Source organism: Pseudoliparis swirei, chromosome 15 (assembly GCF_029220125.1).
Source record: "Pseudoliparis swirei isolate HS2019 ecotype Mariana Trench chromosome 15, NWPU_hadal_v1, whole genome shotgun sequence".
Taxonomy (NCBI): domain Eukaryota; kingdom Metazoa; phylum Chordata; class Actinopteri; order Perciformes; family Liparidae; genus Pseudoliparis; species Pseudoliparis swirei.
In genome coordinates, this window is record NC_079402.1 from 21,597,730 (window position 1) to 21,625,280 (window position 27,551).

A 27,551-nucleotide genomic window follows, 5' to 3' on the forward strand; every position below is an offset into this window, starting at 1 on the left:
GGTCTACTAGTGGTCTACTAATGGCCTGCTAGTGGTCCAGTCGTCTGCTGGTGTTCTACTAGTGGTCTATTAGTGGTCTACTAGTGGTCTGCTAGTGGTCTGCTGGTGTTCTACTTGTGGTCTACTAGTGGTCTATTAGTGGTCTGCTGGTGTTCTACTAGTGGTCTGCTAGTGGTCTGCTAGTGTTATACTAGTGGTCTACAAGTGGTCTGCTAGTGGTCTGCTGATGGTCTACCTGTGCAGGTAAACATACCTGGTAAACATACCTGTGGAGGTAAACATACCTGTACATGTAAACATACCTGTGGAGGTAAACATACCTGTACATGTAAACATACCTGTGGAGGTAAACATACCTGTACATGTAAACATACCTGTGGAGGTAAACATACCTCTGCAGGGCGTGTGGGGGAGGGCCTTACCTGTTCCATGGGGTTGTGCTCAGACAGGTCTGAGGAGTGGCTTCCCACAGTCACATGACCCAGTGTTGCACAGCATGCTGGTCTTCAGGCAGAGGAACTTATGAGGACCTATTGATCCACTGATCTATTGATCCACTGATCGTCCGATCGACTGATGGGCAGCATGGCCCGTGACTACTACCCGTACTCCAAGGTAAGGTCCTCTTCTCTTTGGGGCTCGTCGTTTAATCTCCTTTCAGCTTTTTACTTGAAATCAGAAATGAGTCAACATGTATTAATGAACTAATATAAACACGTAGAAGTCTTTAATATACAGATTAATACATGTGAATAAACGAGGCTCTGAATGCTGTGTGAACGAACTCCACTGAGCTTTTTATGAAGAGTTATTGTGTCATAACATGACCTCATATGAAACGTCACCTATAATATATATTTATATTATAATATATAAATAAAATATATATAATAATAATATATATATAATATAGATGTTATACAATATACATAAACATAATTTATATTATAACATATATTAAATACATATTATAACATATGTACATATATGTATATAATATATATTTTAAGATTTATATAATATATATATTTAAATAATCTATATTATATATATAAATAAAATAAATTAATAGTGACTAAACTGAAGATAAAAGTATAAAACGTTGCATAAAGATTATGATTCTCACTCAGTTAAATGATTCAACATAACTTTATTAACTTTGACAGAAGAATCTTTTCCTGGGCCGTTTGTGGGGTCGCGACCCTCACGTTGAGAACCAGTGCAGCGCTCAGACGAGTCCGTTGGTGTGTGTGTGTGCGCGTGCGCGTGCACGTGTGTGTATGTGTGTCTACAGTAGGAACAGGTAACAGCCAATCAGAAACGCGCTTTTCTTTCCGGAAGTCTTCGACCTGCAGCCGCTCGTTGGACTCTGTTACCGGAGAGTTACCGGAGGTACCGGAGAGTTACCGGAGCTACCAGAGCGGTACCGGGTTGTTAACGCGTCGCGTTGAAGCACTAAACAACGGAGACCCCGCGGTCTGACGACCGGAGGGAACACCTGTCCGCCACCGGAAACACACGAGGCGGCTCGGACCACACAAACCGACCGAAACTCCGGCGGGACACCTGTCCGCCTCCACCGGGACACCTGTCCGCCTGCGCCGTGGAGATGCGCACTGAGCGTCCGGTGTCTCACCTGGAGGGAGCGGCAGCGCGCGCGTAGTTCGTTGGGTCGTCGTACACGAGCCGCACGATGTCCGTGAACGAGCTGTTCACGAAGGTGAGTCCCTCTACCTGAGCGGTGACGTCACACCAGAGCCCGCGCGCGTCCACCTGCTCACCGGAGCGCGCGCGAACCTCCTGTTGCTGTGGCTGTAGCGCCGCAGTGACGTCATCAGGAGTGAACAGGTGGAATCAAACCTTAATCGCGCGCGTGCGGCGGTGTGAACCGGAGGCTCGCGGGCTGCTGCCGGTGTGAACTCAGCACTTAAAATCAGTGTCGATGTGATTTATTTACAACAACAACAGCAGCAGCAGCAGCAGCCACCGTGCTCTAGTGTTTACCTGTAGTAACTCACTGTGTAATCTTCATCTTTTAAGATGCTTTTCATTCTTTAATTTGAATGACACGCTCTAGTACAGTCGGGCAATGACGTCACAGTGACGTCATCGGGCTGAATACCTGTCACGGTTTGAACGGCTGTTTACGGGAGCACAGAAGACCCTTTCCTGGTGCATTGTGGGAAACGTAGTCACAGTTTGACTCGACGTCTTTCCTCTTTCATTACTTTTTAACATATTTGTCAAAGAAGAGTTTTATAATAATACGTCAAAATATATATACGTGTGTATATATATATATATGTACATATATACACACATGTATATCTATATAGACGTGTGTGTATATATATATATGTACATATATGTATATATATACGTGTGTGTGTATATATATATATATACACACCCACATATGTGTATACATATATACACATATATACGTGTGTGTATATGTATTTGGTAAGCAGACTGTGATCCTCCTGCTGGACTCTGCAGGTCCTCATTAATCCACTTAAAGCCTCTTCCTGCTGGGAGAATTAACAATCCAGATCCTGAAGACCCATCTGGTCTGGGTTCAGATCTGGGTTCGGGTCTGGGTTTGGGTCTGGGTTCGGGTCTGAGTTCAGGTCTGGGTTCAGGTCTCATTACATTCATCATGTGTGTTAGTATAAGTGTGTGTGTCTGGTAGAGCTGGACTACCTACTGATGAGTCATCAATACACATGTCAGGGACTTGCAGCTGGATCTATGTGCGCTGTCCATTGTCTTATCGTCCTATTGTCTTATTGTCCATCTGTTGTGTTTGTTAAGGAAACAGATTATCCTGAGGGGGGGCGGGGGGTAATGTCCCCCTCTGTGTTCAGCTCTTTATTGATGATCATTATGTGTGCATTGGAAAGGTCAAAGGTCTGGTTCACCTGTAGCTCTCATAGGTTTGAAGCCTCCAGTTCAGATTTTTGGTCATCGCCGTCTTTTGTTGTTGTTGTTGTGAACAGGAAGTGACCGTATGTGGACTGAGAAGAGATGCAGAGACCTGTCAATCACCCTGTAGCCCCGCCCCTAAATCCCCTGGTTTATGGTCTGACTCTTCAGACCATAATGTCCTAAATGATGACATCATGCTGTATAGAAGAAGACTTTAAACTAGAGACTGAGACATACATTCATGTTTACAATGTTTACTGAGGGAATACATCAAGAGAAGTAGAGTCACTATATAGACTTCTATACAACCAGAGGAGCCCCCTGGTGGTCAGGAGATGTTTGTAGGCTCCGTTATAATAACTGTATTAATAGTATAAAGAGCAGTAAGTCTCTTTAAGGGCCGTCAGCAGATCAAAGTTCCTCTTCAGGTTTCCAGGTGTGTTGTTGTGGCTTCCTGTCTGACACACCCTGCCCCCCCCCCCCCCTCCCTTTGACATCATCAGGGGGCGGAGACTTCACCTGTCTGAGGAAACCTGAGACTCACCTGCACTGAGCAGTGAGACCGGTTCCACTTTTATACTGAACCTGTCCAACGACTTCCTCTTGCTCCCTTATTCCTCTTCCTCCTCGTCCTCTTCCTACTCGTCCTCTTCCTCCTCATCCTCGTCCTCCTTTTCCTAAACCAAATACAAACACGCAAAAACTATATATACACATACAAACTATATATATATATATATCAACATAAAAACTATACATAAATATAAAAACTCAATATAATAAACTATATATACACTGTACAATATATATAAATATATTTATATATATATAGTATAAATACTCATTAATAAACTTGTTGAGTTCATAGTATAAATACTCATTAATTAGATGAGTATATGTAATATATATAATACATCATAATAATACATAGTATAATGTATTTATACTATGTACATATATAATATATGTACATAGTATAAATACTCCTATAAAGTCAAAGCTCCGTGACTAGCTGCTCTCTGAGAACAGACATTTGCATCCAGGTTGTCTCGCTAGTGTGGGCGGAGCCTAGTGTGGGCGGAGCTAGTGTGACGAGTCCTGTGAAGAGAAACTTCCTCACACGAAGGAACACTGTGATGAGTCACCATAATATATAAAAAGAGTGACAATAATATATCATAAAATATAAAAATAATAAAATATAATATTAATAATATATAATAATAATATAAAATAAAACATGATAATAATATATAATGAAATACAATAATAGATAATAAAATTATATTAATATATAATACAATATCATTTGTAAAGTATCAGATGTTGCTCTACTGGTTGTCCAGGTGATGTTGCTCTACTGGTTGTCCAGGTCACGTTGCTCTACTGGTTGTCCAGGTGATGTTGCTCTATTGGTTGTCCAGGTGACGTTGCTCTACTGGTTGTCCAGGTGACGTTGCTCTACTGGTTGTCCAGGTGATGTTGCTCTACTGGTTGTCCAGATGACGTTGCTCGACTGGTTGTCCAGGTGACGTTGCTCTACTGGTTGTCCAGGTGACGTTGCTCTACTGGTTGTCCAGGTGACGTTGCTCTACTGGTTGTCCAGGTGATGTTGCTCTATTGGTTGTCCAGGTGACGTTGCTCTACTGGTTGTCCAGGTGACGTTGCTCTACTGGTTGTCCAGGTGACGTTGCTCTACTGGTTGTCCAGGTGATGTTGCTCTATTGGTTGTCCAGGTGACGTTGCTCTACTGGTTGTCCAGGTGACGTTGCTCTACTGGTTGTCCAGGTGATGTTGCTCTACTGGTTGTCCAGGTGACGTTGCTCGACTGGTTGTCCAGGTGACGTTGCTCGACTGGTTGTCCAGGTGACGTTGCTCTACTGGTTGTCCAGGTGATGTTGCTCTATTGGTTGTCCAGGTGACGTTGCTCTACTGGTTGTCCAGGTGATGTTGCTCTACTGGTTGTCCAGGTGACGTTGCTCTACTGGTTGTCCAGGTGACGTTGCTCGACTGGTTGTCCAGGTGACGTTGCTCTACTGGTTGTCCAGGTGACGTTGCTCTACTGGTTGTCCAGGTGACGTTGCTCGACTGGTTGTCCAGGTGACGTTGCTCTACTGGTTGTCCAGGTGACGTTGCTCGACTGGTTGTCCAGGTGATGTTGCTCTACTGGTTGTCCAGGTGATGTTGCTCTACTGGTTGTCCAGGTGATGTTGCTCTACTGGTTGTCCAGGTGACGTTGCTCTACTGGTTGTCCAGGTGACGTTGCTCGACTGGTTGTCCAGGTGATGTGTGTCCTCGGTCCTCCAGCCTCATTACTGGTCTTCATGGTTTCAGTTCACGCGGGTCTGGATCCCCGACCCGGAGGACGTGTGGAGGGCTGCAGAGATCACCAGGGACTACAAGGAGGGGGAGCCGCTGCTGCACCTGAAGCTGGAGGATGAGACGGTAAGGGGACCTCGTTGGTGTTGCTGGATCTGGGTCCATGGATCTGACTGTGCCCCCCCCTGTCCAGCCTCTGGAGTACCCCGTGGGCCCCAAGAGGAACCCCCTCCCCTTCCTGCGTAACCCCGACATCCTGGTGGGAGAGAATGACCTCACGGCCCTCAGCTACCTGCACGAGCCGGCAGTGCTGCACAACCTGAAGGTCCGATTCCTGGAGCCCAACCACATCTACACCTACTGCGGTGAGTCCTCTGTATACATGTGTATATACATATATATATACATATATATGTGTATGTATATTTATATATATTTATATGTTTGTATCTATATATGTGTGTGTATATATATGTGTGTATATACATATATATATGTTTATATATATATGTTTGTGTATATATTTATATGTATATGTGTGTTTATACATATATATATATGTGTGTGTGTATATATGTGTATATATATGTATATGTGTGTGTGTATATATATATATGTGTGTGCAGGCACGTGCACAGATAGAGCCCTCGTGGTGCTCAAGCTCTGCCCTTTTGCCCTGGATGAGAAATGTGCCCTTTTTGCTGGAGCCCACTTTTTTCATTCATCCGTATTTCAGAATAAAAGTTACTCTCTCTGTCATCAAGTCCCCCCAAATTTGTTTTAATCTCCGACGGGGAATTTACTTGAGTTATTGTGAGAATTTCTCCCCGACCTGCTCCGCGGCGCTCATGAGCCTCCTCCCCCTCCTCCCGCCGCGCCCCTCCCTCCTCCTCCACTTCCTCCTCCGCGCAGTGCTCCTCGCGCCACCAAACGGGTGCACCTCCTTATCCTCCGTATCCGGCCCGCAGGCCTTAGTTTGAGGACCACTGCTCTTGGCTGTTGATGTCTATCAATATCGCTCATTTTGAAAATGACGTAAGAGGGCAATACGGATCCATATCAGACCAGCGAGGAGGGCGATACGTGGCTGGCATGACGACCCATTAGCCAATCAGAACGCTTGTACTGTTGTTGCTATATAATAATTCATCTTTATTCATAAAGAAAATGTAAGCTAGTGGTCTGATGCTGCCAGAGGAAATGCAGGTCGAGGATGTATTGCATCATCAGTGTAATGCTGCTTATGCTTTAATTCTGTCAGAATTGATTTTTGCCATTGGGTGCCCTTTTCTTTGGTTTGAGCACCTGCCCCCCAAAATGTCTGTGCACGTGCCTGTGTGTGTGTGTATATATATGCGTATATATATGTATATGTGTGTGTGTGTATATGTATATGTGTGTAAATATTAGTACTAATGAAGTTGTCTCCATGTAAAGAAGCATTTACATTACTGAGATGATTTGTTTGTATATTTGTTTGTTTACTTGTTTGTATACCACATGCTCTCAGGCATCGTGCTGGTGGCCATCAACCCGTACGAGCAGCTGCACATCTACGGCGAGGAGGTGATCCGGGCCTACAGCGGCCAGAACATGGGCGACATGGACCCGCACATCTTCGCCGTGGCCGAGGAGGCCTACAAGCAGATGGCCAGGTGGGAGCCGCAGCTTTCACCACCCAGTGACCCCTCAGTGACCCCTCAGTGTCTGGAGCCGCAGCTTTCACCACCCAGTGACCCCTCAGTGTCTGGAGCCGCAGCTTTCACCACCTAGTCACCCCTCAGTGACCCCTCAGTGACCCCTCCTCGGTCTCTTCCTGTCCTCAGAGATGAGAGGAACCAGTCCATCATCGTGAGCGGCGAGTCTGGCGCCGGCAAGACGGTGTCGGCGAAGTACGCCATGCGCTTCTTCGCCACGGTGGGCGGCTCCACCCGCGACAGCAACGTGGAGGAGAAGGTGCTCGCCTCCAACCCCATCATGGAGGTCAGTGGCGTCCTTCCTCCACTAGGGGGCCTCCCGCTCGCCGCTGACGCCCTCTCCCCACCAGGCCATCGGCAACGCCAAGACCACGCGCAACGACAACAGCAGCCGCTTCGGGAAGTACATCCAGATCGGCTTCAGCCGGCAGTACCACATCATCGGAGCCAACATGAGGACCTACCTGCTGGAGAAGTCCCGCGTGGTGTTTCAGGTGAGTCCCCGGCTTCACCGGCTGAGTCACCGTGTTTCACGTGTTTCACCGTGTTTCACCTGCTTCACCCGTTTCACGCGTTTCATGTGTTTCGCGTGTTTCACCGTGTTTCACGTGTTTCGCATGTTTCACCTGTTTCACCTGGTTCACCGTGTTTCACCGTGTTTCACCGTGTTTCACCGTGTTTCACCTGTTTCGCGTGTTTCACCGTGTTTCACGTGTTTCACCGTGTTTCACCTGTTTCACGTGTTTCACCTGTTTCACGTGTTTCACCGTGTTTCACCTGTTTCTCGGTGTGTGAATGTGTTGCAGGCTGAGGAAGAGAGGAACTATCACATCTTCTACCAGCTGTGTGCCTGCGCCAGCTCACCAGAGTTCAAAGACCTCGGCCTCAGTGAGTCACACCTGGTGTTTACCTGTTGTCTGCTTGTTGTTTACCTGTTGTCTGCTTATTGTTTACCTGTTGTTTACCTGCCGTCTCAGCCAGTGCAGAGGATTTCATCTTCACGTCGATGGGGGAAAACATCTCCATCGAGGGAGTGGACGACGCTAAAGACCTGGAGAAGACCAGAGAGGCCTTCACGCTGCTGGGTGAGGGCCTGTTGCTATGCCAGTGTAGTCATGGTAACGAGGGGGCTTCAAAGAGTCACTCATAGAAAGAATAATAAGTCTGTAATGAAGCTGTCAATCACATTGACTCCTCCCCCAGGCATCAAGGAGGCCAGTCAGAGCAGCCTCTTCAAGGTGGTGGCCTCCATCCTTCACCTGGGCAACATTAACATCAGCCTGAACCGAGGAGGAGACTCCTGTCACGTCTCGGTGAGCGCTTCCCCCCTAGAGGGGCTGCAGGGTACTACAGGGGGCGTCCTATTGTTTATATATGAAAAACAACAATGTCTTTAAATATCAATGGAGACACAAAGAGCACAGGGTGGCGGGGGGAGACACAGAGAGAGCGTGGGGGTGTCCTTTCTTTCTTCCTTGCCTCCTTGCCTGGCTTCCTTCCTTTCCTTCCTTGCCTGGCTTCCTTTCCTTCCCTCCTTCCTTTTGTTCCTTCTTTCCCTGCCTCCCTCCCTGCCTGGCTTCCTTTCCTTCCTTTCTCCCTTCCCTTTCTTCCTTCACTTTCTTTCCTTCATTCCTTGCCTGGCTTCCTTCCTTTACTTCCATGCCTCCTTTCCTTCCTTCCTTGCCTCCTTATCTGGCTTACTTTCCTTCCTTCCTTTCCTTCCTTGCCTCATTGCCTCACTTCCTTCCTCCCTTTTTCCTTCCCAGCCTCCATGTGTATCACTGGTTGTCGTGGTGACGGGCCGTGTGTTTCTAGAGCTTCCTGATTAGCTCCAGGAAGCAGGTTTTTCATGAAAAAGAACCTGTTGAAATGTAGTATTTCACATCAAACCATAATTCTTATTGCAAAAGTGTCGGCAGTACGAGCGGCTCAAGGCTTTTGTGAACCTTTTCATGTCCTTGAATGTATTTTTGGGTTTGGATATGAGAGCTTCATCGCAGTTCACAAAGTGCTTTCGTTTCTCGCAAGAAACAAAACGGTGCTCCAAAAATCACATCTGATGGGGCAGAGAGGTCGACTTGCTCCTCCAGACACATGTGGGAAACATTATACCCATTATAAACTGAACCAGACCAGATCTTCTGAAACTCAAACAAATATTCCATGGAAACTGTGCTAGCTATGAAAAAATGTCCAATTGATCAAATAAACTACATCCTTTTGTTAACGTTTTAAACTTTAAATCATATCTCTACCGTAACGTATGGCGAGTCACTGTGGCAACAAAGATTAGCATTGGTTAGCTTTTTCTCCTAACCATTCAAAATGAATGGGACCATTTCTGGCCGTTTTGGGGGTTAAGCGCCGTTCCGACCTCTTAGAAAAGTCATTTCACATGATTCACGATCAGACCGCACGTTTTTATGTATTTTGATGCATTTACGATTTACGCTCTGGGATGGGTAATGGTCCAAAGTATTTGGCGGAAGCCAGAGAATAACAGTCAGTGTGTACATCCTTTCTCCTGCTCCTGGTCTAACGGGTGGAGCTCTGATCCAAGTGGGTGGAGCTCTGGTCTAACGGGTGGAGCTCTGGTCTAACGACTGGAGCTCTGATCCAAGAGGGTGGAGCTCTGGTCTAACATCTGGAGCTCTGATCCAAGAGGGTGGAGCTCTGATCCAAGAGGGTTGAGCTCTGGTCTAACGGGTGGAGATCTGGTCTCACGGGTGGAGCTCTGGTCTAACGGGTGGAGATCTGGTCTAACGGGTGGAGCTCTGGTCTAACGGGTGGAGCTCTGATCCAAGAGGGTGGAGCTCTGGTCTAACGGGTGGAGCTCTGGTCTAACGGCTGGAGCTCTGGTCTAACGGCTGGAGCTCTGATCCAAGAGGGTGGAGCTCTGGTCTAACGGGTGAACTGTGTGTGTTGCAGAAGGACGACCTCCACCTGCAGCACTTCTGCCGGCTGCTGGGGTTGGAGCTGCCCCAGATGGAGCACTGGCTGTGCCACAGGAAGCTGGTCACGGCCTCAGAGACCTACGTGAAGAGCATGTCGGGCCCTCAGGCGGAGAACGCCCGCGGCGCGCTGGCCAAGCTGCTCTACGCCCGCCTGTTCACCTGGATCGTAGGGCACATCAACAAGGCGCTGCTCACCTCCGCCAAGCAGCACTCCTTCATCGGGGTGCTGGACATCTACGGGTGAGCTGGACCAGGACCTGGGCCTGGACCAGGATCTGGGCCTGGACCAGGACCAGGACCTGGGCCCGGAGCTCTTTACTTCCGCTCTGCATCCCCTCTAGTTCTAACCCTGTTTGGTGTCTGCAGCTTCGAGACCTTCGAGGTGAACAGCTTCGAGCAGTTCTGCATCAACTACGCCAACGAGAAGCTTCAGCAGCAGTTCAACTCCGTGAGCTCCTCCTCTTCCTCCTCCTCCCCCTCCCCCTCTTCCTCCTCCTCCTCCGTGATGATGAAGGTCTTCCTCCTCTTCCTCAGCATGTGTTTAAGCTGGAGCAGGAGGAGTACATGAAGGAGCTGATCCCCTGGACCCTCATCGACTTCTATGACAACCAGCCGTGCATCGACCTCATCGAGGCTCGCCTGGGGGTCCTGGACCTGCTGGACGAGGAGTGTAAAGTCAGTGATGATGATGGTGATGATGGTGATGATGATGATGGTGGTGATGATGGTGATGGTGATGCTTCTGTGGAGGCTCCTCCTTCACTTGTTGTGTAACCACTTCCTGTCTCAGGTGCCCAAGGGGACGGACCAGAACTGGGCCCAGAAGCTCTTCAAGCAGCACTCCAGCAGCGCTCACTTCCAGAAGCCTCGCATGTCCAACATCTCCTTCATCATCATCCACTTCGCTGACAAGGTGAGCAGGTCCAGGACCTGGTCCAGGACCACGACCAGGTCCAAGTCCAGGTCCAGGACTAGATCCAGGACCAGATCCAGGACCAGGTCCTAGACCTGGTATAATAGCATATATTAATATATATATATATATATATATATATATGTGTGTATGTTATATATTCATATATATATCATATTGATATATATATGAATATAAACATAGAATATAATATTAATATATAAATATAATATTATAAATATAATATTAATATCTATGTATATATATTATATTTATATATATATATATACAGTATATGTATATATATAATATTACTAATAGTAATGTTGAGGATGACTGTAAGGTGCTGGTCTCAGGTGGAGTATCAGTGTGAAGGCTTCCTGGAGAAGAACCGGGACACGGTGTACGAGGAGCAGATCAACATCCTGAAGGCCAGTCAGGTAAGAACCAGGACCAGAACCAGAACCACGGATCTCCTGTGTGGTGTGATCTGGTCCCGTGGAGCCGCTTCCTGAATGTCTCTTCTCAGTTCCAGCTGGTTGCAGATCTGTTTCATGACAAGGACGACGTGGCCCCCCAGAAGTCCTCCAGAGTGAGCGTCAGACCAGCAAAGCCGGCTCCCAGGGGCCCCAACAAAGAGCACAGGAAGACCGTGGGGCATCAGGTGAGGTCCCTGTTCCTGTCCCTGCTGGTTCCTGCTGGTTCCTGCTGGTTCCTGGCGGTTCCTGCTGGTTCCTGCTGGTTCCTGCTGGTTCCTGCTGGTTCCTGCTGGTCCCTGTTGGTCCCTGTTGGTTCCTGCTGGTCCCTGCTGGTCCCTGCTGGTTCCTGCTGGTTCCTGCTGGTCCCTGCTGGTCCCTGCTGGTCCCTGTTGGTTCCTGCTGGTTCCTGCTGGTTCCTGCTGGTTCCTGCTGGTTCCTGCTGGTTCCTGCTGGTCCCTGTTGGTTCCTGCTGGTCCCTGCTGGTTCCTGCTGGTCCCTGCTGGTCCCTGCTGGTCCCTGTTGGTTCCTGCTGGTCCCTGCTGGTCCCTGCTGGTCCCTGCTGGTCCCTGCTGGTTCCTGCTGGTCCCTGTTGGTTCCTGCTGGTCCCTGCTGGTCCCTGCTGGTTTCTGCTGGTCCCTGCTGGTTTCTGCTGGTCCCTGTTGGTTCCTGCTGGTCCCTGTTGGTTCCTGCTGGTCCCTGCTGGTTCCTGTTGGTTCCTGCTGGTCCCTGTTGGTCCCTGTTGGTTCCTGCTGGTCCCTGCTGGTTCCTGCTGGTCCCTGCTGGTTCCTGCTGGTTCCTGCTGGTCCCTGCTGGTCCCTGTTGGTCCCTGTTGGTTCCTGCTGGTCCCTGCTGGTCCCTGCTGATTCCTGTTGGTTCCTGCTGGTCCCTGCTGGTTCCTGCTGGTCCCTGCTGGTTCCTGCTGGTCCCTGCTGGTTTCTGCTGGTCCCTGTTGGTTCCTGCTGGTCCCTGCTGGTCCCTGCAGGACTCTCCCACTAACCAGTCTTCCTGGTCCAGTTCCGCAGCTCCCTGCACCTCCTCATGGAGACCCTGAACGCCACGACTCCTCACTACGTCCGCTGCATCAAGCCCAACGACTTCAAGGAGGCCTTCTCGTGAGTCCTCGTCTCCTTTCCTCGTCTCCTTTCTCCACACACAAACACCTTTTAGGACGCAGTCAGGCAATGCATGATGGGAAACGGATCGGCTTAGTTTGACAGAACAAACACATTTAGCTGTTGTGACAGGAAGAAGGGCAGGAAGAGGAGGAAAGGGAGGAAGGTGGGAGGAGGAGGAAGAGGGGAAAACGAGGGAGGGGAAGAGGAGGAAGAGGGGAAGAGGAGGAAGGAGAGTAAGGAGAGGAAGAGGAGGAAGGGAAGGAACAGGAAGGGCAGGAAGGTGGGAAGAGGAAGAATACGAGGAAAGTGGGAATAGGAGGAAGAGGAGGAAGAAGAGGAAGGGGGAAGCATTCAGTGTTTCTGGTGATGAAGATGACCTGAAGTGATGAAGATGACCTGAAGTGATGAAGATGATCTTCCTGTCGCTGCAGGTTCGATTCCAAGCGTGCGGTGCAGCAGCTCCGAGCCTGTGGAGTTCTGGAGACGATCCGGATCAGTGCAGCCGGGTACCCATCCAGGTAAGTCCTCTGGTTCTGGTTCCTCTTCTGTGGTTAGTCGTTGTCTTTATTGGTTATTTCTCTATATATATATTATATTATATATATATATATAACGGTGTCCTCCAGGTGGACGTACCCAGACTTCTTCAGCCGGTACCGAGTGTTGCTGAAGAAGTCCGACATGACGGCCGACAGGAAGCTGGTGTGTAAGACGCTGCTGGAGACGCTGGTCAAGGTGAGCAGTGTGTGAGCAGAGGAAGACGACGATGAAGGTCATCGGCGTCTTCATCATCGTCTTCATCATCGTGCCCCCCTCGCCTCTCAGGAACCCGACATGTTCCAGTTCGGGAAGACGAAGATCTTCTTCCGGGCGGGGCAGGTGGCGTACCTGGAGAAGCTCCGGGCCGACCGGTTCCGCTCGGCCTGCATCAAGATCCAGAAGACGGTGCGCGGCTGGCTGCAGAGGGTCCGGTACCGCAAGGTCCACAAGATGGCCGCCACGCTGCAGAGATACGGCCGGGGATACCTGGCCCGCAGGTCGGTCCCCGGGGCGCACGAATCCAACGCACCCGTCACACTTCTATCCAATACTGATGTATTAGTACAGTAGTACTGATGTATTAGTACACAGTAGTACTGATGTACTGATGTATTAGTACACAGTAGTAATGATGTATTAGTACCCAGTAGTACTGATGTATTAGTACACAGTAGTAATGATGTATTCGTACACAGTAGTACTGATGTATTAGTACCCAGAAGTACTGATGTATTAGTACCCAGAAGTACTGATGTATTGGTACACAGTAGTAGTACTCAGTGGTTGCTGCTCTGTGGACTTTTGGGTGTTTATTGTGTAAACAATCATATTTCATGAATCCGTCATGCTTTTATTTTGGTAGGCACGCTGACTTCCTGCGTTTGAGCCGAGCCGCCCTCGTCTGTCAGAAGCAGTTCCGCATGGCGAGAGACAGACGGGCGTTTCTGAGAGAGAGACGGGCGGTGGTCACCATCCAGGCCTTCACCAGGGGCATGTTCACCCGCCGGATCTACCACGAGGTACGGGTCTCTGTGGTCCTCATGTGGTCCTCATGTGGTCCTCATGTGGTCCTCATGTAGTCCTCATGTGGTCCTCATGGTCCTCATGTGGTCCTCATGTGGTCCTCATGTGGTCCTCATGTGGTCCTCATGGTCCTCATGTGGTCCTCATGGTCCTCATGTGGTCCTCATGGTCCTCATGTGGTCCTCATGTGGTCTTCATGTGGTCCTCATGTGGTCTTCATGTGGTCCTCATGTGGTCCTCATGTGGTCTTCATGTGGTCTTCATGTGGTCCTCATGTGGTCTTCATGTGGTCTTCATGTGGTCCTCATGTGGTCCTCATGTGGTCCTCATGGTCCTCATGTGGTCCTCATGTGGTCTTCATGTGGTCTTCATGTGGTCTTCATGGTCCTCATGTGGTCCTCATGTGGTCCTCATGTGGTCCTCATGTGGTCTTCATGTGGTCTTCATGTGGTCCTCATGTGGTCTTCATGGTCCTCATGTGGTCTTCATGTGGTCCTCATGTGGTCTTCCTGGTCCTCATGTGGTCTTCCTGTGGTCTTCATGTGGTCTTCATGTGGTCTTCATGGTCCTCATGTGGTCCTCATGTGGTCCTCATGTGGTCCTCATGTGGTCCTCATGGTCCTCATGTGGTCCTCATGGTCCTCATGGTCCTCATGGTCCTCATGTGGTCCTCATGTGGTCTTCATGTGGTCTTCATGTGGTCCTCATGTGGTCTTCATGTGGTCCTCATGTGGTCTTCATGTGGTCCTCATGTGGTCCTCATGTGGTCTTCATGTGGTCTTCATGTGGTCCTCATGTGGTCCTCATGGTCCTCATGTGGTCCTCATGTGGTCTTCATGTGGTCCTCATGTGGTCCTCATGTGGTCCTCATGTGGTCTTCATGTGGTCTTCATGTGGTCTTTATGTGGTCCTCATGTGGTCTTCATGTGGTCTTCATGTGGTCCTCATGTGGTCCTCATGTGGTCCTCATGGTCCTCATGTGGTCTTCATGTGGTCTTCATGTGGTCCTCATGTGGTCCTCATGTGGTCCTCATGGTCCTCATGTGGTCCTCATGTGGTCCTCATGTGGTCCTCATGTGGTCCTCATGGTCCTCATGTTGTCTTCATGTGGTCTTCATGTGGTCCTCATGTGGTCTTCATGTGGTCTTCATGTGGTCCTCATGTGGTCTTCATGTGGTCCTCATGGTCCTCATGTGGTCTTCATGTGGTCTTCATGTGGTCCTCATGTGGTCCTCATGTGGTCCTCGTGGTCTTCATGTGGTCTTCATGTGGTCTTCATGTGGTCCTCATGTGGTCTTCATGTGGTCCTCATGGTCCTCATGTGGTCCTCATGTGGTCCTCATGGTCCTCATGTGGTCCTCATGTGGTCTTCATGTGGTCCTCATGGTCCCCATGTGGTCCTCGTGGGGTCAATTGGAGGCCAGTCTTCTCCCATTAAGCTGGAATGCCCCCCCCCCCCCCCCAGTTCCTCCTGCACCACAAGGCGCTGCTGATCCAGAAGACGGTGCGCGGCTGGCTGCAGCGGCGGCGCTTCCTGCGGGCGCGGCGCGCGGCGGTGACGGTGCAGTGCTCCTTCAGGCAGCTGCTGGCCCGACGGAGGCTGCAGCAGATGAAGGTGGAGGCTCGCTCAGCGGAGAGGCTGAAGAAGCTGAACACGGGGATGGAGAACAAGATCGTCCAGCTGCAGAGGAAGATGGACGACAAGGTGAGACCTCCACCTCTAAGGCGCCTACAGAGGGAACTCATCTCCTTACTCTATCTCTAAGGCTCCTACAGAGGAACCTCATCTCCTTACTCTATCTCTAAGGCTCCTAGAGGAACCTCATCTCCTTACTCTATCTCTAAGGCTCCTACAGAGGAACCTCATCTCCTTACTCTATCTTTAAGGCTCCTACAGAGGAAACTCATCTCCTTACTCTATCTCTAAGGCTCCTACAGAGGAACCTCATCTCCTTACTCTATCTCTAAGGCTCCTACAGAGGAACCTCATCTCCTTACTCTATCTCTAAGGCTCCTACAGAGGAAACTCATCTCCTTACTCTATCTCTAAGGCTCCTACAGAGGAACCTCATCTCCTTACTCTATCTTTAAGGCTCCTACAGAGGAAACTCATCTCCTTACTCTATCTCTAAGGCTCCTACAGAGGAACCTCATCTCCTTACTCTATCTCTAAGGCTCCTATAGAGGAACCTCATCTCCTTACTCTATCTCTAAGGCTCCTATAGAGGAACCTCATCTCCTTCCTCTATCTCTAAGGCTCCTAGAGAGGAAACTCATCTCCTTACTCTATCTCTAAGGCTCCTAGAGGAACCTCATCTCCTTCCTCTATCTCTAAGGCTCCTACAGAGGGAACTCATTATTATTATTATTATTATTAGTATCATAATAATCATCATTATTATTATTATTATTGTTCTTATTAAAAATAATAATTATAATAATAATCATTATTATTATTATTATTGTTCTTATAATAGTAATAATAATAATTATTATTATTGTTCTTATTATAATAATGATGATTATTATTATTATTATAATCATTATTATTATTATTGTTCTTATAATAATAATAATTATTATTAGTATTGTTCTTCTTATAATTATTATTATTGTTATTGCTGTTGTAATATAATGGTGATGTGGTCTCCTCCAGTCCAAGGAGCTCCGGACCCAGAACGACCAGCTGCTGCAGGTGAACAGCGGTTTGGGCTCCGAGGTCAACAAGCTGCAGAAGCAGCTGGAGCAGGTGAAGAGTCGCCAGGTAGCAGGGGGAGGAGCCGGGGGAGGAGCTCAGATCTCCTCCCTGCAGGAGGAGCTGGACAGGCTGAGGGAGGAGCTACAGGAAGCGTCGGCCCAGAGGAAGAGGATGGAGGAGGACCACGGCAACGAGAAGATGAGTCTCCAACAGGTGAGGACACGGGACAGGTGAGGACACAGTTTAGAAAGGTGAGGACAGAGGAAAGGTGAGGACAGAAGACTGTTCTTCGTTGGCGTCGCTGTTGTTCTTCGTTGGTTCTTCTTCGTTGGCGTCTCTGTTCTTCTTTGTTGGCGTCGCTGTTCTTCTTTGTTGGTGTCGCTGTTCTTCTTCGTTGGTGTCGCTGTTCTTCTTCGTTGGCGTCTCTGTTCTTCTTCGTTGGTTCTTCTTTGTTGGTGTCGCTGTTCTTCTTCGTTGGTGTCGCTGTTCTTCTTGGTTGGCGTCTCTGTTCTTCTTTGTTGGTGTCGCTGTTCTTCTTCATTGGCGTCGCTGTTCTTCTTCGTTGGGGTCGCTGTTCTTCTTCGTTGGCGTCGCTGTTCTTTGTTTGTGTCGTTGTTCTTCTTCGTTGGTGGAAACTAACAGACTGTCTGAACCTCAGCGGGTGGAGCAGCTGGAGACGGAGAACGCTGAGCTGAAGAGGGAGAAAGAAGAGATGAACCAGAGGTCTGGAGGTGAGACCTGAAGTCTGTCTGTCTGTCTGTCTGTCTGTCTGTCTGTCTGCCTGTCTGTCTGTCTGTCTGCCTGTCTGTCTGTCTGTCTGTCTGTCTGTCTGTCTGTCTGTCTGTCTGTCTGCCTGTCTGCCTGTCTGTCTGTCTGTCTGCCTGTCTGCCTGCCTGTTGTTCATGATGTAATGGCGTCCATGTGTCCCCAGAGGGCAGCACTGAGGCTCAGGAGGCGCTGCAGAAGGAGCTGGATGATGAGAGGCAGCGCTACCAGAACCACCTCAACGAGTTCACCAGGCTGGAGCAGAGGTACGACAACCTGAAGGAGGAGCTGTCTCTGAGCAAGGTGAGCCCCCCCCCCCCCCAGGTGTTCCTCTTCCTCTCCGGTCTGAAGCTCTTTAAATGTAGACGTTCTGATTGGTTCCTGTCCTCAGTTCCAACCCGGCCACCGGAGGAACCTGTCCAACCTGAGCAGCCAGGAGTCGGACTCCAACTACCCGTCCGTCTGCAGCTCGGAGGTGGGAGACACCGAGGACTCCATCCAGCTGGTGGAGGTGAGTCTTTGAGGGGGCGGGGGGTTAAGGTGGGTCCTCGTGGTCTTTACCTGTGTGTCCTCACCTGAGCAGGAGATGGGCGTGGAGAAGGCAGCGATGGACATCGGTCTGTTCATGAAGCTGCAGAAGAGAGTGAGAGAGCTGGAGCAGGAGAGGAAGAGGCTGCAGCTCAGCCTGGAGAAGATGGAGGCGCTCGGCAAGCGCAGGGTCAGTGCATACCACGATGACCTCATCACGCCGTGCATGACCTCATCACGCTGTGTGTGACCTCATCATGCCGTGTGTGACCTCATCACTCTGATGTATGACCTCATCACGCCGTGCATGACCTCATCACGCTGTGTGTGACCTCATCACTCTGATGTATGACCTCATCATGCTGTGTGTGACCTCATCACTCTGATGCATGACCTCATCACGCTGTGTGTGACCTCATCACTCTGATGTATGACCTCATCACGCTGTGTGTGACCTCATCACGCCGTGCATGACCTCATCACTCTGATGTGTGACCTCATCATGCTGGTGTTTTCTTCATTGAAGGACTCCAGGAGTTCCCCCTCGGAGCAGGAGATGGCTGACCAGGTCTACAACAACCTCAAGGTACTCATCATCTCCTTAATGGTTCCTCCTCTCTTCTCTCCTCTCTCCCCTCCTCCTCTCCTTAATGGTTCCTCCTCTCCTCTCTCCTTAATGGTTCCTCCTCTCTTCTCTCCTCCTCTCCTTAATGGTTCCTCCTCTCCTTAATGGTTCGTCTCCTCTCTCCTTAACGGTTCCTCCTCTCCTCTCCTCCTCTCATTAATGGTTCCTCTCCTCTCTCCTTAACGGTTCCTCCTCTCCTCTCCTCCTCTCATTAATGGTTCCTCTCCTCTCTCCTTAACGGTTCCTCCTCTCCTCTCTCCTCTCCTTTCATCTTTCCTCTCCTCTCTCCTCCTCTCCTTAATGGTTCTTTCTCTCCTCTCTCCTCTCCTCTCTCCTCCTCTACTTAATGGTTCCTCCTCTCCTCTCCTCTCTCCTTAATGGTTCTTTCTCTCCTCTCCTCTCTCCTCCTCTCCTTAATGGTTCCTCCTCTCTGTTCCTTCAGAGACAGGAGCTGGAGTCTGAGAACAAGAAGCTGAAGAACAACCTGAACGAGTTGAGGAGGTCCATCGCCGAGCGAGCGTCCCAGAGCGACTCGCCCAATGAGCTGCAGGACGGCTACAACGTGCTGCTCAGCCAGCTGCGCTCGGCCAATGAGGAGCTGGACGGTCGCAAGGAGGAGGTCCTTATCCTGAGGACGCAGCTCGTTAGCCACGCCCAGCAGCAGGAGGAGAGGGAGCTCGTGGTGAGTGACACGCCCTCTAGTGTTCATGTGTGATACTGCAGGTCGAACCGTCCACGTCTACCGTCCACGTCCATCGTCCACGCCTATGTCTACGTCCATCGTTTACGTCCACGTCTACGCCCACGTCTACGCCCACGTCTACGCCCACGTCCATCATCTACGTCCACGTCCACGCCCACGTCCATACGCCCACGTCTACGCCCACGTCTACGCCCACGTCGCCCGTCGCCCACGCCCACGTCCCACGCCACGTCCATCACGTCCGCGTCACGCCCACGCTCACGCCCACGTCACGCCCACGTCTCGCACGCCTATGCCGTCACGCTCACGCCACGTCTACGCCACGCCCACGCCCATCATCTCGCCCATCATCTACGTCACGCCCACGCCCGCCCACGCCACGCCCACGCCTACGCCCGTCCATCATCTCACGCCCACGCCCACGTCACGCCGCCCACGCCCACGTCTACGTCCACGCCCACGTCCACGTCCACGCCCACGTCCACGTCCACGTCCACACGTCCATCATCTACGTCCATGTCCACCTCCGTCCTCTATGTTCATGATGGAGCCGTCTCTGAATGTCTCTGAGGTGAAATCATAGTTTGTTGTTGTTGTGGTTCTCAGGAAAGCAGTAAAGTTCCTGAAGTGAACAGCAGCAACGAGCCGGTGGACAAAGAGGAGGCGTTCAAAGCCTATCACGGGCTGTGTGAGTCCAAAAAGTAAGTGATGTCATCTCTCCACAACATTTAAAGAGGCAGTACGCATATTCAGTTGATCGGTCGGTGTTCAAATGTTTGATATGAAGCCAAACACCGAACCGGCATATGTGACCACCAGGTGTCCTCAGGAGACTGAGTAGAGACTCCCTCCACCAGGTGGCAGTGGTGCTAGGAACTAAAGAGGAAGTCTTCAAATCCAAAATGCTGCCCTATTGTTGGAGCTTTACGGCGTTTCTCAATCAGCGTACTTGTGCGTACTTTCCTCGACTCGTGTCCTCGTGCCTCGTGTCTCGTCATCAGTCTCAGCCCGAGGACATGTTCACATTCAAAGGTCGCTTCTCGCAAAGCACGGTCAAAATGCCCGGATGTGACTTGATCCTCCCACTTTCCGGAGGATCAAGTTTCAAGTTTCAAGTTTTTTATTGTCACATCCCCTTTTATACAAGTATAATCGGTTTGTGAAATTCTTATGTGCAAAACACCCGACAGCAGTAGCAGACTAAAAAAAGAATAAGAATGAGAATAAACTATACAATATCCACAAAAAAGAAGAAAGTATTAACAATATATATATATAAAACAATGTAATAGAATATACATCATGACAATATATATATATAAAACAATGTAATAAAATATACACTTTTTTGAGACAATATATATATATGTATATACATACAATATATATATACAATATATATATATATAAAACAATGTAATAAAATATACACCATGGCCATAGATATTCACAGAATATGTTCTGGTGTATAGTGTTAATGAGGGTCTCAGTCCTTGTTCAGCAGCCTGATGGCCTGACTGAAGAAGCTGTCCCTCAGTCTGTTTGTCGGCACTTGATACCGCGGTATCGCCTGCCTGACGGTAGAAGAGTGAACAGTTTGTGGCCGGGTGGTTATTGTCTTTCATCATCCGTTTGGCCCTGGCCACGCACGCTTGGTGTATATGTCCAGGATGGAGGAAGCTCACCTCCAACGATGTACTGTGCCGACCGCACCACCCTCTGTAGTGCCCCGGCCCAGGCGGTGCAGTTCCCGTACCAGACGGTGATGCAACCTGTCAGAACACTCTCGATGGTACTGGTGTAGAATGTTCTGAGGATGCGGGGGGCCATGTTGAATTTCCTCAGTCGCCTAAGGAAATACAGGCGTTGTTGGGCCCTTTTCACCACGTGAGTGGTGTGCGTGGTCCATGTGAGGTCCTCGGAGATTCAATTCAGTTTCAATTCAGTTTATTTATATGTGAACTGCAATTGGTTGTCTAGATGCTTTTTGATATTTTGTGACATCTCTTACAAAACCTCATCGGACCGGAAAAACTCCCAAACAGCAGGAGAAAGGAAGGCGGAGGAGAGCAGCAGAGGAGGATCCTCTCTCTAGGGTGGACCGTTCCATTAGATGTAATGTGTGGAAGGACGTGATTTAGAGTTAAAATACATTCAGTAAGATATGACAGAGTGTATGAATAGTTCACTTAGTAGAGCTGTTTACGATGAGACTCAAGGTCATCAAACTGGTGTGATGGGGAGGAGGGTGAGCGGAGTCTCAACAGGACAGTGAAGCGTCGCAGGCAAGTTACATTGGGCGTCCATCGGGCAGATAGGATCTGAGTCTCATGGGTCGATGACCCCGCGGGGCGTAAAGTCAAAAAGGACTTCGGGAGAAAGCAGGGATTTGCGTCTTGTTGGTTGAGATGAAATTCATCACTGGGAGAAAGGAGATGGGTACTCAGTGCGTCTAAAGTGCAAGCCTATAGCGAGCATAACAGAGGCTGGACCGTTAGACTAGTTGACTGCTATAAGATGCACGCCTGCAGGAACTTGAAGCTGCTGACCCTCTCTACTGCAACTCCGTCTATGGAGATGGGGGTGTGCTCTCCTCTCCGCTTCCTGTAGTCCACGATCAGCTCCTTGGTCTTCTTGACGTTGAGGACGAGGCTGTTCTCCTGGCACCACTGTACCAGTGATCCAACCTCCTCCCTGTAGGCTGTCTCGTCGTCGTCGGTGATCAGCCCCAACACTGTTGTGTCGTCAGCAAACTTGCATCAGAGGAGACTTGTGTGTACTCTGGCCAGCATATATCCCAGAATGCATTTCACCAGCAACTGGAAACAGTAGCGGAGGAGAAAATAAACAACTGACAGTTGACTTTTTATAAATACTACTGTTGTTGAGTCACGGAATGTCATTTTAGGATGTTTTGTTTATTTGACTGTAAAACATAATTTACAGTGAATAATTAGAGTAAACCCAGGAGCAAGAACAGCTGATGTGGTGACGTCATCAAGTCAGCTGCTGCTCCAATCGCAGAAAGACCGTCCTCCCGTCCTCCGGAGTCTGGACTTGGGAGTCCAGACTCCAAAAGAACACAAGTCTGTACTTGTGTACTTTGAATTGAGAAACGTCGTTAGTTTAAACCTGATAAAGAACAGGGCCTTTAAATCCTGCTTTAAAGCTTTTCTTTCATCAGTTCATATAAAACTAAACTTAGATTACATTAAATTATCTTTTAACTTTGATCCAATATTCAGGTTGAACTTGTTTTCAATGTTCTTAAAGGAGTTAAGATGAACAGGCAGTAGTATCTGTTATATATGTATACTTTGTATGCTCTACTTCCTGTACTTCCTCTACTTCCTGTAATTTATGTACTTCGTGTACTTTCTCTAATTCCTGTACTTCCTGTACTTCTTCTACTTCCTGTACGTTAACTTGACCCTGAAGGAGCAGCTGTAACACTCTGGATTAAAGAAAGGGGAACAACCTGAAGCTAGAAATGACTGCTCACAATCTGTTTCCTCTTCCTCCTCCTCTTCCTCTGTGTGTCCTGCTGGACTCCAGTTCCCGGCAGGACTGGTGTTCTCTGAATGAAGATGGAGAGCTGGGTTTGGCTTACCAGGGCCTCCAACAAGTGTCCAGGTCTTCTTCTTCTTCCTCCTCTTCCTCTTCTTGTCGTGACACTTTGTGGTCCAACTCCACTTCAAACCTAACTGAGCCCCCCCCCCTAACTGAGCCCTGCCCCCAGGCTGCTGGAGGCCCAGCTGCAGACCCAGGCCCGGCAGCACCGGGACGAGCTGGAGGCCCTGCACACGCAGATCGAGCTGCTGAGGGCCGACATCGAGAAGAAGCAGGAGCTCCTGAACTACACGGCCGCGCTGTCCCCGGAGGCCAGGGTGGAGTACAGCATCCAGCAGGAGATCACCAGGCTCACCAACGACAACCTGGTGAGGACGGCTGCAGGGACAGACGCTGTCTTCATGGGACACAGAGACAAAGACAGAGAAACACAGAGACACAAAGAGACAAAGACACAAAGAGACACAAAGAGACAAAGACACAAAGAGACAGAGAGACCAAGAGACAAAGAGACAGACACAGAGACAAAGACAGAGAAACACAGAGACACAAAGAGACACAGACAGAGACACAAAGAGACAAAGACACAAAGAGACACAGACACAAAAAGACAAAGACACAAAGAGACACAGAGAGACAGAGACACAAAGAGACAAAGACACAGAGAACAAGAGACAAAGAGACAGACACAGAGACACAAAGAGACAAAGACACAAAGAGACACAGAGAGACAGAGACACAAAGAGACAAAGACACAAAGAGACAGAGAGAACAAGAGACAAAGAGACAGACACAGAGACAAAGACAGAGAAACACAGAGACACAAAGAGACAAAGACACAAAGAGACACAGAGAGACAGAGACACAAAGAGACAAACACACAAAGAGACAGACACGAAAACAGAGAGACAAAGAGACACAAAGAGATGAAAAGACAAAGACAGAGAGACAAAGAGACAGAGAGAGCCGATCGCTCTGGACCGGATCAATACTCATAGATCATGCTTGTTGTTGTTGTTGTTGTTACTCATGTATCATGCTGGTTGTTGTTGTTGTTGTAGGACCTCAAGGAGCTGGTGGAGAAGCTGGAGAAGAATGAGAAGAAACTAAAGAAGCAGCTCAGGATCTACATGAAGAAAGTCCAGGAGTTAGAGGGTCTGTCTCCTCCTGTCTCCTCATGTCTCCTCATGTCTCCTCATGGCTCTAACTGTCTCCTTCTCTTTCCTCATGTCTCCTCCTGTCTCCTCATGGCTCTAACTGTCTCCTTCTCTTTCCTCCTGTCTCCTCCTTCCTCCTCCTTCTGTCTCCTCCTGTCTCTAACTGTCTCCTTCTCTTTCCTCATGTCTCCTTCTGTCTCTAACCGTCTCCTCCTTCCTCCTCCTTCTGTCTCCTCATGGCTCCTCCTTCCTCCTCCTCCTGTCTCCTCATGGCTCTTTCTGTCTCCTCCTGTCTCTAACTGTCTCCTTCTCTTTCCTCATGTCTCCTCATGGCTCTTTCTGTCTCCTCCTGTCTCTAACTGTCTCCTTCTCTTTCCTCATGTCTCCTTCTGTCTCTAACCGTCTCCTCCTGTCTCCTCCTCCTGTCTCCTCATGGCTCTTTCTGTCTCCTCCTGTCTCTAACTGTCTCCTTCTCTTTCCTCATGTCTCCTCATGGCTCTTCTGCTCTCCTGTTCCCATTCCTCCTTGGGCTTTTTAAAGTTCCTTTTTCTTCCCATGTCTCCCCTTCCCCCTTCTGTCTCTCCCTCCTCCTGTCCCCCTTTGTCTCCCTTTTCTCAAACTTTTTCTCCTTTCTCAAAAGCTTTCTGGCTCTAAAAAACCGCTTCCTTTTTCCCCCTTTGTTTCCTGTCTTTAGGTTTTTGTTTTTTGCTTAACTTTTCTTTTTGGGCCCCAGGGCCCCTGTTTTCCTCCTCCTCGCTCCCGCTCCTCGCAACCGTCCCCCCTTTTCCCCCAGTCTCCCCCTTGGGGCCCCCTTCTGTCTTGTTCCCTTTAAATTAAACCTCTTGTTTAAACCCGTCCCTTTTCCCGCTTTAAACCTTCTTCCTCTCTCATTCTCCTTATGCTTTTCTTCCCCCTTTTTCCAATATCTTCTTTTTTCAAAGTTCCCTTTTGTCCTAACTGTTTTTTCCCTTTGTTCTCCTTTCCCGTCTTTCCCCATTCCTTTTTTGTCTTTTTCCCTTTTTTAACCCGTCTTTCCCTTCTTTTTTCCTTTTGTGTTCCTTTGCCCTCCTGTCCCTATTGGCCCTCTGTCTCTCCTTTTGTTTTTCTTCCTCCTCCTTTCCTCCCTTTGTCCCCATCCTTCCCCTTGTCTCCTTAAAAAGGGGGTTTTCTTCCCCTCCCGTTCCTCCTTCCTCCTCCTTTTTCTCCCCTGTTCGTGACCTTTGGTGGTCCAACCCAAATTCCCAAAACCCAACTGAGCCCCCAATGACCCCCCCCAGGGGGAAAGGACTTTTAGGAGCGGAGCACCGGGGGGACGAGGCCCTGCCCGCAAGACCCCGCTAGGGCCGCTCAGAAGAAGCCCGGAGTCCCGAACTCAGGCAGTCCCGGAAAAATGACCAGGTCAGTCGCTCAGAGAAGATCCCAGGCTCCCAAGAAAAACCGGTAGGGGCCCCTCAGAAGACTGTCTTTAGGGCCAAAACCGCCGGAAAACGAACCAAAAAGGCAAAAACCAAAAAGAAAACAGGAGCGCCAAAGAACGACCAAAAAGGCGGGCAAAAACAAAAGACACCAGGGCAGGCCCGGCCGGCACAACCCCAAAAAAACAAACCGGCCCCGCCGACAAAGACCAAAGGGGAGCCGGCCAAAACCCCAAAAAACCCACAAGAAAAAAGGCCAAAAAGGAAAACCGGCCGGGCCCAAAAGGCCGCGAAAAAGGAAAAAACCAAGGCCGGGCCAAAAAGAAAACGCGGACGAGAGAAACCCGGCCGGCCAACACCAGCCGGCGCCCACCCAAGAGACAGCGACAGGGACACTAACGGACCACCGTGCTCCTTTTGGCGTCACGGGTGAACGTTTTTGTTTTTGTTGTTCCATGTTCATGCCCGAAACCCAAAGGAGCCCGGTGGAAAAAGCCCGGAGAAGAAGGGCTGAAACACCTTTTAAGGGTCTACCCGAAAAAATCCCGGGTTAGAAGTCTTTTCCCCCTGTCTTCAGGCTTCCCCTTCTTAGGGTTAATGTTTTTTTCCCCATGTTTTGGGTTTTTCTTAGGTTAACTGGGGGTTTTCTTTTTGCTTCAGGCCCCCCCCCCCTGTTTCCGCCCTCCGCCAACGCCCTTTCTTTTTCCCCTTTTTTGGCCAACCCCCCCCCCCCCGCCCTCTGGGTCCCCTTCCCCCTCCTTTTCCCTCCGATGGCCCTTCTGTCCCCCCGGCTCTAAATGTTCCCCTTTTCCCAGCCCCAGGCCTTTTTGCCCCTGCCAACTTTTCCCCCCCTATTTACGGGGGCCTCGCCTAACCGCTCCCCCTCCCCTCGCTTCGAGGCCCTGCCCCCGGGGGGCAAGCTCCCTTTTCCCCTTTTAAAGCTCCCTTTGTTCCCTGCCCCGGGGCCCCCCCTGTTCCCCAGGCCTCTGGGCCCCCCCGGGGCCAAGTCCCCTCCCCAGGGTCCTTTTGGGGCCAAGCTCCCTTCTGGCCCCCAGGGTCCCGTCTCTCGTTCCCCCTTTCCTCCGCTCCTTGGGGGTCTTTGGCCCTCCCGTTTCCCCGCTCCCCTTTTCTCAAAGTCTCCTTTTTTTCCCAGCCCCCGTTTCCTTTGCTCAAGTCCCTCCGCCCTTTCCCTTTTTTCCCCCCGTTTTCCGCTCCCCTTTTTCCCCGCTCCTTTTGCCAAAATCCTTCCTCCTTTGCCCTCCGTTTCCCCGGCCTTTCGCCCTCCGCTCTAAATGCCCCCCCTCCTGCCCTTTCCCGCCCCCGGTCCCGATATAAGTGATAGCTGAGAGGTCCTGTTGGTTCCAGAAGAATAACGCGGACTTTGAGATGACGTCCTTCTGGCTGGCCAACACCAGCCGGCTGCTCCACTGCCTGAAGCAGTACAGCGGAGACGAGGTGACGCACACTCCACACGGACCACCGTGCTCTCTTTGGCTGTCAGCGGGCTGAGACGTGTTGTGTGCTTGTCCAGGTGTTCATGACCCAGAACACCAGCAAGCAGAACGAGCACTGCCTGAAGAACTTCGACCTGGCCGAGTACCGACAGGTGCTGAGCGACCTTTCCATCCAGATCTACCAGCAGCTCATCAGGGTGGCCGAGGAAGTCATCCAGCCCATGATCGGTGGGTCAGGCTGCATACTGTAGGGTGTATATAGTGTAGGGTGTATATACTATAGGGTGTATATAGTATAGGGTGTATATACTGTAGGGTGTATATACTATAGGGTGTATATACTGTAGGGTGTTGTAGCAGGCCCGAGGCCCCCACCCGTGGGTTTCCCCCCCCAGCACCAAGGATCCGCCAGACAGCACGACGTTTCGTTCAAGGACATATTTATTTGCACACACAACACCGAGCAGACCGCAAAACACGCGTCTCTGCTCACCTCTCCCCCTCCACTCTCAAGTGGGAGCTTTCATAAGGGTGGCCTCGGCTGCTGACTGATTGCCAATCACCAGCAGCCGAGGCCAAATCAGACACCGCTGCCACACTCCCCACCACTCGATTTAGGCCGGGCTCCTCGGCCTAACCTCTCCCCTCCCCATGAGAGCTTGGGCGGA

General features: G+C 49.9%; 1 protein-coding gene across 1 annotated transcript in view; it reads left to right on the plus strand.

Moving 5' to 3' along the window:
* The first annotated feature begins 1,280 nt into the window (after nucleotides 1–1,280).
* myo5b (myosin VB) overlaps nucleotides 1,281–27,551 on the plus strand; it is a 38,968-nt gene continuing 12,697 nt past the window's right edge. Inside the window, exons 1-34 of the mRNA XM_056433217.1 lie at nucleotides 1,281–1,720; nucleotides 5,263–5,373; nucleotides 5,441–5,612; nucleotides 6,758–6,902; nucleotides 7,074–7,230; nucleotides 7,295–7,438; nucleotides 7,751–7,832; nucleotides 7,922–8,029; nucleotides 8,148–8,257; nucleotides 9,873–10,138; nucleotides 10,265–10,346; nucleotides 10,433–10,573; nucleotides 10,689–10,811; nucleotides 11,168–11,251; nucleotides 11,341–11,475; nucleotides 12,305–12,402; nucleotides 12,837–12,923; nucleotides 13,032–13,140; nucleotides 13,231–13,442; nucleotides 13,808–13,964; nucleotides 15,434–15,673; nucleotides 16,625–16,879; nucleotides 17,325–17,397; nucleotides 17,598–17,734; nucleotides 17,823–17,942; nucleotides 18,015–18,149; nucleotides 18,486–18,545; nucleotides 19,027–19,266; nucleotides 19,894–19,988; nucleotides 22,843–22,920; nucleotides 23,027–23,225; nucleotides 23,919–24,012; nucleotides 26,772–26,884; nucleotides 26,961–27,111. Coding sequence (XP_056289192.1) covers nucleotides 1,694–1,720; nucleotides 5,263–5,373; nucleotides 5,441–5,612; nucleotides 6,758–6,902; nucleotides 7,074–7,230; nucleotides 7,295–7,438; nucleotides 7,751–7,832; nucleotides 7,922–8,029; nucleotides 8,148–8,257; nucleotides 9,873–10,138; nucleotides 10,265–10,346; nucleotides 10,433–10,573; nucleotides 10,689–10,811; nucleotides 11,168–11,251; nucleotides 11,341–11,475; nucleotides 12,305–12,402; nucleotides 12,837–12,923; nucleotides 13,032–13,140; nucleotides 13,231–13,442; nucleotides 13,808–13,964; nucleotides 15,434–15,673; nucleotides 16,625–16,879; nucleotides 17,325–17,397; nucleotides 17,598–17,734; nucleotides 17,823–17,942; nucleotides 18,015–18,149; nucleotides 18,486–18,545; nucleotides 19,027–19,266; nucleotides 19,894–19,988; nucleotides 22,843–22,920; nucleotides 23,027–23,225; nucleotides 23,919–24,012; nucleotides 26,772–26,884; nucleotides 26,961–27,111 — 4,540 coding nt within the window. The 5' untranslated portion in view covers nucleotides 1,281–1,693. The remainder of the gene's footprint in view (nucleotides 1,721–5,262; nucleotides 5,374–5,440; nucleotides 5,613–6,757; nucleotides 6,903–7,073; nucleotides 7,231–7,294; nucleotides 7,439–7,750; nucleotides 7,833–7,921; nucleotides 8,030–8,147; nucleotides 8,258–9,872; nucleotides 10,139–10,264; nucleotides 10,347–10,432; nucleotides 10,574–10,688; nucleotides 10,812–11,167; nucleotides 11,252–11,340; nucleotides 11,476–12,304; nucleotides 12,403–12,836; nucleotides 12,924–13,031; nucleotides 13,141–13,230; nucleotides 13,443–13,807; nucleotides 13,965–15,433; nucleotides 15,674–16,624; nucleotides 16,880–17,324; nucleotides 17,398–17,597; nucleotides 17,735–17,822; nucleotides 17,943–18,014; nucleotides 18,150–18,485; nucleotides 18,546–19,026; nucleotides 19,267–19,893; nucleotides 19,989–22,842; nucleotides 22,921–23,026; nucleotides 23,226–23,918; nucleotides 24,013–26,771; nucleotides 26,885–26,960; nucleotides 27,112–27,551) is intronic.